The sequence below is a fragment of the Doryrhamphus excisus genome, linkage group LG6 (genome assembly GCF_037039965.1).
Source record: "Doryrhamphus excisus strain RoL-2023G ecotype Guam linkage group LG6, RoL_Dexc_Guam_v1.1, whole genome shotgun sequence".
NCBI classification, from domain to species: Eukaryota; Metazoa; Chordata; class Actinopteri; order Syngnathiformes; family Syngnathidae; genus Doryrhamphus; species Doryrhamphus excisus.
This window is the reverse complement of record NC_136362.1, coordinates 2,524,307-2,536,734: the sequence shown is the minus strand read 5'-3', so window position 1 is coordinate 2,536,734 and position 12,428 is coordinate 2,524,307. Positions and strand designations below refer to the sequence as shown.

The following is a 12,428-nucleotide window of genomic DNA, read 5'->3' as shown; positions in this document are numbered from 1 at the left end:
ATATCGGCCCGTGTGGCAACACCTAGCTTCCTCCTATAGACTTTGTGATGTTTTCCAATGTAAAAAAAAAACGTGCCGTGGCTTAAAAAAGGTTGAAAAACACTGTTCTACTGAAAGCATCGCCTGTGTGAATAATACAATGGAAGAAAAGAGCATAGTCGTAGTAGGTGAGGTGCAAAAGAAGTGAATTACTTATGAACGGCCAATTTTAAATCCAGACGTATGGGTCATAACAGACAGCCGTGTGCATAAATTTTGCAACGTGCCAGAGATTTAAAATGTACGTTGGTTCAGTCAGAGGTCACATACTCAGTAATGAGGTGGGGTCAAATGGCGCCCCTAGCGGAGACTGCATGAATGATTTCCCGATGCAATGTGTGGCCATTTTTTGTCTGGGCAGGATTATAGGATTTTAGCGCGGCACTTCCCCAGTGGGCTAGCTCAATGTCTGCTTTTGTCAATTTGGTAATTATTTAATCCCTTTTTTTGGACTGAACAAACCCCATAACGGAGCAGATTAGCATTGTAATGCGAATAAATTGGTAAACATAGCATAGCTATTTAGCAAGGCTTTACTATGTGGAAAAAAGTGGCAGTTTTGCAGACAATGGAAGGTGGGGGGGTGCTGGAGCCTATCCTAGCTGTCTTCCGGTGAGAGGCGGGGTACACCCTGGACTGGTCGCTCGATGTCGCAATCACAGGGCACATAAAGACAAACAACCATTCACACTCACATTCATACCTATGGACAATTTGGAGTCGCTAATTAACCTAGCATGTTTTTGGAATGTGGGAGGAACCCGGAAAAAACCCACGCATGCACGGGGAGAACATACAAACTCCACACAGAGATAGCCGAGGGTGGAATTGAACCCTGGTTTCCTAGCTGTGAGGTCTACGCGCCAACCACTTGACTGGCGTACAACCGAGTAAATATTATTCATTCATTCATTTTCTACCGCTTTTCCTCACGAGGGTCGCGGGGGTGCTGGAGCCTATCCCAGCTGTCTTCTGGCGAGAGGCGGGGTACACCCCGGATTGGTGGCCAGCCAATCACAGGGCACATAAAGACAAACAACCATTCACACTCACATTCATACCTATGGATAATTTGGAGTCGCTAATTAACCTAGCATGTTTTTTTGGAATGTGGGAGGAACCCGGAGAAAACCCACGCATGCACGGGGAGAACATGCAAACTCCACACAGAGATAGCCAAGGGTGGAATTGAACCCTGTGAGGTCTACACGCTAACCACTCGACTGGCGTACAACCGAGTAAATATTATATGAACAGTTAACTATTTATTCTAATTAAACACAGCAAGTTGGCTGCACGGTGATCGAGTGGTTAGCACGCAGACGTCACAGCTAGGAGACCCGAGTTCAATTCCACTCTCGGCCATCTCTGTGTGGAGTTTGCATGTACTCCGGTTTCCTCTAAACTTCCAAAAACATGCTAGGCTAATTAGCGACTCCAAATTGTCCATAGGTATGAATGTGAGTGTGAATGGTTGTTTGTCTATATGTGCCCTGGGATTGGCTCGCGACCATCGTGACTGTTTTTGAATTTGGGAACGCCTTGGTGTCCTTCCGGTGGAGCTGGAGTAGGTGGCCGGGGACCGGGTAGTCTGGGCTTCCCGACTAAGACTGCTACCCCTGCGACCCAGAAATGGATGGATGTTTTTGAATTTTTGGCGCACCAAAGAGGCGCTAACATTTTTTTCAAAGTGTGAGGTCAGCTCCTCCTGGGAGTCTCGAGAAGACTTAATCAACACTCAAAAACATGAGCATCCAAATACTGATAAATGAATTATTACTATTATGTAAATAATAGATAATGCTTAGGTTGCTGCCCTTGGATGTATTTATTACAGTTATTTTTCACCAGTGTCTTGAGCCTTAAACCTAATATTTTCTAACAGGAGAATCAGTCCGTCTCATTTTGACCCCCTCCTGGCTGAAATACATTTAAGTCCACTTACCCGGTTCCAGAACATATTGGTGGAGTTCCGCCCGCAGTTCTGGTAATGCTCCTGGCAGCATCGGTCAGGGACGACCTTCTCTTTCAGGGCCTCATGCCAATCGGTGTAGGCTATAACGCCACAGCACTTCCACTGTGTATCCCACACAAACACAACGCAGTCAGTGAGCCAGACGAGTCCATCAGATACCTAAAACCAACTTTAAAGTGACTTCATTCACATGGTGGATTGCGAGAGTAATGGTAGGTACTCAGACAGGCGGCCGTGAAAACACAATGTTGCATTAATGCTAAGACAGGAAGCAAGGTAATACATTATCTGCAGTCCAGGCTGTGAGTGGAAACTAGCGCTAATGTACGTATCTCTTATTTGATGTGACGGCGTACCTCGGCTTGGATGATGTTCCAGGCGTTTCTCAGGCCGATGTTGTTTTCGGAGTTGTAGAGAGCGAGCCCATCTTTCAAATCTTGCTTAGCGTTCTCGCTCACCTGTAGGATGCATGCAAGACACAACATCAGGCACGGTTACAAATATCTTAGAATCGAACATGGTCTCGGAACAGCGGTGAGGAAAATGGCTGGAAAATTAAAACCCAGACAGCGCTGTCGAAAAATATGAATCCAAAAAATATAAAAGGTTTCGAGCTTTGATCTCAATCGGTAGGGTTCTTGCTTTGACGGCATCGAATAATTTGACCCACAGACCGCTGTCATCATTCCGAGTTGGAAATCATTTCAAGGAGGCATTGCACGAGTGGTTAGCGCGCAGACCTCACAGCTAGGAGGCCAGGGTTCAATTCCACCCTCGACCATCTCTGTGTGGAGTTTGCATGTTCTCCCCGTTCTACCCCTGCAAACTATTGCAAACATGCAATTAAGAGTACAAGTACGAGTACTTACTCTTACTGTCAGCATAATCAGAATCAGAGCCAGAATCAGAAGAGTACTTACTCTGATTATGCTGACAGTAAGAGTAAGTACTCTTACTGTCAGAGCCAGAATCAGAATCAGAATCAGAAGAGTACTTACTCTGATTATGCTGACAGTAAGAGTACTTACTCTTACTGACTAAGAGTAAGTACTCTTCTGATTCTGGCTCTGATTGTGATTATGCTGACAGTAAGAGTACTTCTTACTGTACATAATCACAATCAGAGCCAGAATCAGAAGAGTACTTACTCTGATTATAATGACAGTAAGAGTACTTACTCTGATTATGTTGACAGTAAGAGTACTTACTCTGATTATGCTGACAGTAAGAGTAAGTACTCTTACTGACTAAGAGTAAGTACTCTTCTGATTCTGGCTCTGATTCTGATTATAATGACAGTAAGAGTACTTACTCTGATTATGCTGACAGTAAGAGTACTTACTCTGATTATGCTGACAGTAAGAGTACTTACTCTTACTGTCAGCATAATCAGAATTAGAGCCAGAATCAGAATCAGAAGAGTACTTACTCTGATTATGCTGACAGTAAAAGTACTTACTCTTACTTACACTTACTCTTAAGAGTACTTACTCTTACTGACTAAGAGTAAGTACTCTTCTGATTCTGGCTCTGATTGTGATTATGCTGACAGTAAGAGTACTTACTCTTACTGTCAGCATAATCAGAATCAGAGCCAGAATCAGAAGAGTACTTACTCTGATTATAATGACAGTAAGAGTACTTACTCTGATTATGTTGACAGTAAGAGTACTTACTGATTATGCTGACAGTAAGAGTACTTATGTCCAAATAACCCTAGAACACAATATTCCATATGCTTTGAAAAATCAGTAAAAAATTGATACCGACTGAGACGGCTTTTGAAAAACGGCTGGGATTGAATACGTTAATTTATTGCAATAATAACGCATTGATTCATTGCATCAATTGCGGATAAAACGTCAAATAATCAAAACTCTTATCCGTCTATGTACCGTTCCTCTTGTCAAAATAGAGCTTGACTCAAGATACATCTTGAATAACCCCCCCCTCCACCCTACATGCTGCTTCAACGTGCCCTCCAGCGAAGTGTGTACAACGGTTTCCTTGCGACTGAACTCCAACAATGTGCTCAGGGTCGTGCCGTGTCAGCGTGAGATTAATATCTTATTGGATGTGTTAATGAGAAACAAAAATCAGTGGCTTAGTTCTCCTCGCAGTTTGCTTTGCCCATGGGGGGGGGGATTTGACTAACAGCTGCGACAGATTGAAGGGCGCTTCAGATATGCGTGGGTAATTATTACTGGGGAAATGGGCACACAGTACCCAAAACCGCACTGCACGGCTTCACAGGCACGATTAGTCACACCGCAACAACGAGGATATTTACAAGTTAAGACTTAATGTCTCGGCTCACCACTTTAGGACCGCTAATGAATCCCTAGTGTCGTGTCAATGTCACATGCAAAAACGTGTATTCGGTCCAACTAAGACAACCTTTATTTCACAGTATTTGCTACACAAAACCAACAAATGACTAATGACTCTGTTCTTTTTTTGGACTGAAAGCACCAAAGTACCTGTCCACAAAAGGTGCTTGTTAATAATAACATTAGAAATTACTGTCTGATCATTTTATTGTGCTTTGCAGTAACATTTTCTGCTCATATGTGATATTTGATTTTTCAGTGTGAACAGTTCAATTCAGATTTTTTTCAAATGCAATTCATGCCTCGATATATTTGGATATAAGTTCGATTTACGTGGAATTATTTTGGTTAAGACAACATTGACTACCGTTGCAAATAATCAGCAGTCTTTACTTTGGGATGATTTTCTTTCACCCTAACAAGTCTCATTTTTGTGGTTAATGTGAACGACCATCAAAAAAATAAAATTATAACCAAAAAATAAGAAGATCTCTAATGATGTTAAAAAATAAATTTAGAAGGTAATAAAAAAATATTTGATTCATAAGGAAAAAAGACTACTTTCAGGCATAAAAAAATAAAATTATTACCAAAAAATACAAAAATCTCTAATGATGTCAAAAAAATAAATTTAGAAGGTCATAGAAAAATATTTGATTCATAAGGAAAAAAGACTACTTTCAGGCATAAAAAATAAAATTATTACCAAAGAATAAGAAGATCTCTAATGATGTTAAAAAATGAATTTAGAAGGTAATAGAAAAATATTTCATTCATAAGGAAAAAAAGACTACTTTCGGGCATAAAAAATACAATTATTATCAAAAAATAAGAAAATCTTTAATGATGTTAAAAAATAAATTTAGAAGGTCATGGAAAAATATTTGATTCATAAGGAAAAAAGACTACTTTCGGGCATAAAAAAACAAAATTATTACCAAAGAATAAGAAGATCTCTAATGATGTTAAAAAATGAATTTAGAAGGTCATAGAAAAATATTTGATTCATAAGGAAAAAAGACTACTTTCAGGCATAAAAAATACAATTATTACCAAAGAATAAGAAGATCTCCAATGATGTTAAAAAATAATTTTAGAAGGCAATAGAAAAATATTTGATTCATAAGAAAAAAAAGACTACTTTCGGGCATAAAAAATAAAATTATTACCAAAGAATAAGAAGATCTCTAATGATGTTAAAAATACATTCAGAAGGTCATAGAAAAATATTTGATTCATAAGAAAAAAAGACTACTTTCGGGCATAAAAAAATAAAATTATTACTAAAAAATAAGATCTCTAATGATGTTAAAAAATTTTTTTGAAGGTAATAGAAAAATATTTGATTCATAAGGAAAAAAGACTACTTTCGGGCATAAAAAAATAAAATTATTACCAAAAAATAAGAAGATCTCTAATGATGTTAAAAAATAAATTTAGAAGGTAATAAAAAAATATTTGATTCATAAGGAAAAAAGACTACTTTCGGGCATAAAAAATAAAATTATTACCAAAAAATAAGAAGATCTCTAATGATGTTAAAAAATAAATTTAGAAGGTAATAGAAAAATATTTGATTCATAAGGAAAAAAGACTACTTTCGGGCATAAAAAATACAATTATTACCAAAAAATAAGATCTCTAATGATGTTAAAAAATAAATTTGGAAGGTAATAAAAAAATATTTGATTCATAAGGAAAAAAGACTACTTTCAGGCATAAAAAATAAAATTATTACCAAACAATAAGAAAATCTCTAATGATGTTAAAAAATAAATTTAGATGGTCATAGAAAAATATTTGATTCATAAGGAAAAAAGACTACTTTCGGGTATAAAAAATTTTAATTATTACCAAGAAATAAGAAGATCTCTAATGATGTTAAAAAATAAATTTAGAAGGCAATAGAAAAATATTTGATTCATAAGGAAAAAAGACTACTTTCAAACATAAAAAATAAAATTATTACCAAAAAATAAGAAAATCTCTAATGATGTTAAAAAATAAATTTAGAAGGTCATAGAAAAATATTTGATTTATGAGCAAAGAAGACTACTTTAGGGTATAAACGCATCACGGTCGGGTCTGGAACAAATAAACGGCGATACTACAAAGCCTTACTTCATATGCTGACTTAGCAATATGAGGTTTCCGTGGCAACAACAGAGGCTAACATTGACATTCAAATATTTTGACCGATAATCTTTTTTTGTCAGTAACTGTCTGAATAAACATTCAACATGGACGCATCCTATTTTGAGCATCCTTTGAAATAAGATTAGTATACTAATTTCCAGTCCCGGGCTGCTAACTTTGCGGCTGTAGAGAAGCGTACATGCATACGCCTCCTCCAGCTCCCGGCACCCAAAACATCCTCTGCATCCGTCCTTGTATGAGAAAACGAGATTTGGAGCTTTATCATCAATCTTTGCTTCTTACTTTGTTTCTTCTTTCAATCTCGTCTTTATGCGCGACTGCTTGCTCATTACCGACTTCTTCAAGAAAAACCGAGTCGCTGGAGAGCCCCCCTCCTACTATACCATCCCACCCGAACCACACATAAAAACCATCTTGTTGGTCTCCAATGACTTCTTTCATTTCATGCGTGGAAGGCTTTGTTAGAGCCCGACATGAAAACCTAACCATCCAGATTTAAGGCTAATGAGAGGTAGACAAATGACTGCAGCGCAAACATGAATTCGGTCGTGAAACTCTGACCTATTTTTCTACTTTCAAGGGAAACAAACACAATTACACTGCATTAGCTTCTATTATTCTGATGAAAAAAAATAACATCTTTTTGACCAAAGACCTCTTTTTTTGGACGGAACACTCAGTGGCATTGTGATACCGTATTTCAGCGACTTCGAGATGATCAAAAATATTTTTTTTTTTGCTTTGACAATATGTTTCAGAAGTTGGGGATTTGAGCTTGTGGTAATTTAAAAGCAACCAGGCGGGAGTATCTTGGACAATAGTGGTGCCTTGCTTAATTGGGTGTTTTTCTTTGAGTTTGTGGTCTGTTTTGCTCTGTAGGTTGTCTATATGGATTTATAAAAATTCCCATTTTTTTCCAATAAAATTAAGCAATAATCCGCAGATGTGTGCGGGAATTTGGGGTAGACTTGTCATCCCGTCAGAAGACCAACATGGGAACATTGTGAGACACTCAAGCACAATGATGCACTATATAATGTGCAGCTATACCTCCAAAATAAAAATATTATGACATATAACAATTATTGTTAATTTAGGGCTGTTCAATGGTTTAATTTCATTTGAACATGCATCAGATTTTTTATTAATTTTTTAATTTTTTTTTTAAATTAATCGAAACACTCAAGCACAATGATGCAGTATATAATGTGCAGCTATACCTCCAAAATAAAAATATTATGACACATAACAATTACTGTTAATTTACAGCAAATTTCCAACAGTAATATACTGTATTAACGGAATACAGTTTTTTTAACTTTAGTTTGCAATGCATTGTGGGTTGTTCAATGGTTTAATTTTGTTTGAACATGCATCGGATTTTTTTATTAAATTTTTTTAAATATTCTCTGATTTCTGCCTCTCAAATTTGAATATTATATTATATTATTATATAAAGAAGGTCACATTAAATGTTGGTGCAACGTTCCTCGGAATTTGATGTCCACAATTCCGTACTTTTTCCAGACTCAGTAAATAGATGTGTATTATCGGAAATGCAACAATTAATCGAGACACTCAAGCACAATGATGCAGTATATAATGTGCAGCTATACCTCCAAAATGAAAAAAATATTATGACATATAACAATTACTGTTAATTTACGGCCAATTTCCAACAGTAATATACTGTATTAACGGAATACAGTTTTTTTTAACTTTAGTTTGCAATGCATTGTGGGTTGTTCAATGTGAAGCAACAGTATTAATTATTGTTATAAATTACAGTAAACTACTGTAATTTCAAAAATTTGGTGCGTACCAAAACTTGCGAGGTTTTAGTTAGCGTGTTGTACACTTGAACATTGTAGTTTCCGGTTGTGCAGGGGCGACAAACGGCGGATGGTGAGCACAACATCGACTGACTTATTGGCTCATAATGGCAAAAAAAAAAATGAAAAAAAGTATTTTCAAAAGGTTGAAGATGCAGCATGACATCACGTGACACCATCCGCCGAGGCGTATAATTCCCGTTACGCCAATTTTGAGTTGAATCCAATAATTTAGGCTGTTAGGTGTGATATTCCCACTGGGCTTCGGTTGTCTTCATTTGGTTTCAGCGTCACTCAATAAATAAAGGAAAAATCATAATAATAATAAAAAAAAATAAAAAATAATAATAATTACAAAAAAAGCGGCACGGCGGTCGAATGGAGACCAGGGTTCAATTCCACCCTCAGAGTTGGCATGTTCTCCCCATGCATGCATGGGTTTTCTCCGGGTACTCCGGTTTCCTCCCACATTCCAAAAACATGCTAGGTTAATTAGCCACTCCAAATTGTCCATAGGTATGAATGTGAGTGTGAATGGTTGTTTGACTATAGGTGCCCTGTGATTGGCTGGCGGCCAGTCATGGGTGTACCCCGCCTCCCGGCAGCTGGGATAGGCTCCAGCACCCCCCTCTTGCGACCCTCGTGAGGAAAAGCGGTAAAAATGAATGAATGAATGAAAAATAATAAAGATAGTTACTTCACATCGACCATACTTATTTGCTTATCTGAGTGTTGTAGGGTTTTGTTTTTGTTTTGCAAATAAGATCTCGTTATTTGCAAAAATGTTGATGATGTAAAAAAGTTAAGATATCAAATTTGACAATTCAAATCTTTTCAGTCACTTTTATTGCAAATGTGAGGAGAACTAGCTGGATCTACATCCAGCTAGTGGGGAGGTTGGGCTGGGAAATAGACTTTTATATAAACATCTCAATTAAATTAGTATTTTTGTGTCAGGTTCTTAGTGCTAGGATAGTTTCTTGGAATGCGGGTTTTGTTGTCCGTTCTTTTAGTGTGGAACCCATCTTGGGAATATTTGACGTTTTGGTGCATGATCTGAAGGTCTCGACAGTGTGTGGATTTATTTTTAATTCCATTCCAAGTCTTGAATTATTCATGAGCAAAGACTCCCCTTAGTGTCGGTATGAAGACTCACATTGTAAACACCTGGGGGAGCAGGTACAGTGGGACCAGCGAGGAACCTGACACAGATCCTCGCTGCTTACTCATTAGCATGCCGAGAGGCTAACTTGCTAATTATTTAAAAGATGCACACGTATAGCTATATTTGTTTCTGCTCTTATTATTCCGTTTATTGAATTTCGTCTATTCTACTCGTACATTAGTAAGATATTAAAAATGTAGTAATATGCAAAAAGTGGGAATGTATGAAGGTCCAACTTGTTTTCCAGCGAATGCCCGGTATTGCATATTTACAGGGCGAGGGCGTAATATGCAATTAGTGATTTGTGAGAATATTTTCAAGTCTTTGCAAATCCAAATGCGTAGACATTTGACCGAATAGAAAAAAACAAAAAGTACAGCCGCATAAACCACACACTGAAAATCTTCCATCGTTGCTGGTTGCACTTTTCATGTCAAACTGGTTCCACTTACTGGCTACTGTAGACGCTGTCTGGAAAAAAAAACTGTAAACTGCTCCAAAAGTCTAATAAACAGACGAAGAATCAGAGCCAGAGCTCGCTAATAGCACATCATTAAACGGTATATTGAATTCCTATGCATGTTCAGGATTGCCCAAAGGCAGAAGGTTGAACTGGAAAGGGAGAAAGACCCCTGCTACTGCTCAATGTTTGGTCTGGAGTTCCAAAGCACGGTCATGAATTGATCATGCCTGCCTGCCTGTTGGACGACTGATGCAAGACATCAGTCACCAAGCATGGCAGGAGAAAGTTTTATTTGTTAACTCGTCCAAAGTAATCTTCCATGACTTGGAACGTTGAGTTTCTTGTTAAATGTCTGGAAAACATACATATATACGGGCCGAGTTGTAGAAATCCTACCCCTGAGGACTCTAAGTGGGTTTCCAATAGAAGATAAGGGAATCTTAAAGAACCAAATCATAGAATGAGAACCAGATTATTTATTCCTGACAACAATACCTAATACAGACGTCCGGGCTTATCTGCAGTCCCTGTAAGCCTACAAGTAAGCGGGTCTTACTAACTAACTAACTAACTAACTAACTAACTAACTAACTAACTAACTAACTAACTAACTAACTAACCAACCATCCATCCATCTATCTCGCCAAACTACTTACAGTACCTACAGTTTAAACATAATATTGGTATTGGTATTTTGTTAATCGTGATTAATTCAGTTTGGATTTCCAAGAAACTTGGGGGGGGGGCGCATCTAAAGGAATCTTGAAGAACCAAATCATAGAATGAGAACCAGATTGTTTATTCCTGACAACAATACCTAATACAGACGTCCGGGCTTATCTGCAGTCCCTGTAAGCCTACAAGTAAGCGGCTCTTACTAACTAACGAACGAACTAATCGAACAAACTAATCGAACAAACTAATCGAACAAACTAAATGAACTAAATGAACTAAACGAACTAAACGAACTAAACGAAGGAAGGAAGGAAGGAAGGAAGGAAGGAGGGAAGGAACCATCCATCAGGAAGGAAGGAAGGAAGGAAGGAAGGAAGGAAGGAAGGAAGGAAGAAAGGAAGGAACCATCAGGAAGGAAGGAAGGAAGGAACAAAGGAAGGAAGGAAGGAAGGAAGGAAGAGTGGGTGGATGGATGGATGGATGGAAGGAAGGAAGGAAGGAAGGAAGGAAGGAAGGATGGATGGAATAAAGGAAGAAAGGATGGATGGATGGAAGAAAGGAAGGAAGGAAGGAAGGAAGGAAGGAAGGAAGGAAGGAAGGAAGGGTGGGTGGATGGATGGATGGATGGATGGAAAGAAAGAAGGAAGGAAGGAAGGAAGGAAGGAAGAAACCAACCATCAGGAAGGAAGGAAGGAAGAAACCAACCATCAGGAAGGAAGGAAGGAAGGAACCATCAGGAAGGAAGGAAGGAAGGAAGGAACCATCCATCAGCAAGGAAGGAAAGAAGGAAGGAACCATCCATCCATCCATCAGGAAGGAAGGAAGGAACCATGCATCAGGAAGGAAGGAAGGAAGGAAGGAAGGAAGGAAGCAAGGAAGCAAGGAAGGAAGGAAGGGAGGAAGGAAGGAAGGAAGGAAGGAAGGAAGATAGGAAGGAAGGAAGGAAGGAAGGAAGGAAGGACGGAAGGAAGGAAGGAAGGAAGGAAGGAAGGAAGGATTCAAATTTTGCAGTGGTCTTTTCGATTTTTCCGGACTTCTTTGTGTCAGTGATAACAATCATGATGATTGGACACCCTATGATTTTATTTTTATTTTGGTTTTATTCAAGTGGAGTCATTCGGTCTATTTGTTCTTCGCGTTCTGTCCTCATTGGTGTAAAACTCGGCAATTCTCTGATGACCCATCAGACGGAATGTTCTGTATCCTTTTCAGTGATATTTTTCATGGGGAAAAATATATGGGTTACAACCCAAGCTCCCCAATTATCCAACTTTTGATAAAACCATCCAAAAACTGTACTGCTTTGTAAGAAAGACTCTTTAAGTCTGACTTTGCTGTGTTCAATTCCCCTTTGCACGGCGCACTTCAGCAGCAAATGTCATCCAGAAGCTGCACTATAATAAAGTCACGTCCTGCAGTTAGCAACCAGCTGACTCCAGCAGATGGCCCGGACCACAAACCAGATTATTGCCATCCGTCTTTAACGCCGTGACCTCATTGTTTCTCTGTCAACCCCCGACATGCCAAGCCAAACAGCGCTAAAGGTTTATTAGCTCACAATGCGGAAGCACAACCTGGCAAGAAGACATGTGCGGCAGGATGTAGGGCGGAAAAAAAAACATTCCAGGATGGGGGAAGGTAGGGAGCGAAAGCAGTCAGGCCCAGGAGAGACAGAAGCGAGATACTGAATTAAAAATGTGAATAGAAATGAGCCTAGTGAAGTAGACCAGGACCAGTACTTGTAAATAGTTTACATGGAATACTACAAGAGCCAAGTGCCAAGTTCTGTCCG

The 12,428-nt window shown here is 38.6% G+C and overlaps 1 protein-coding gene across 2 annotated transcripts in view; it reads right to left on the bottom strand.

The window, feature by feature from the left end:
* tspan9a (tetraspanin 9a) overlaps positions 1–12,428 on the bottom strand; it is a 253,478-nt gene that overhangs the window by 7,512 nt on the left and 233,538 nt on the right. For both annotated transcript variants that reach the window (XM_058086240.2, XM_058086239.2), the window contains 2 exons: positions 2,371–2,472; positions 1,985–2,116 (listed from right to left, as the gene is read on the bottom strand). In XM_058086240.2, coding sequence (XP_057942223.1) covers positions 1,985–2,116; positions 2,371–2,472 — 234 coding nt within the window. The remainder of the gene's footprint in view (positions 1–1,984; positions 2,117–2,370; positions 2,473–12,428) is intronic.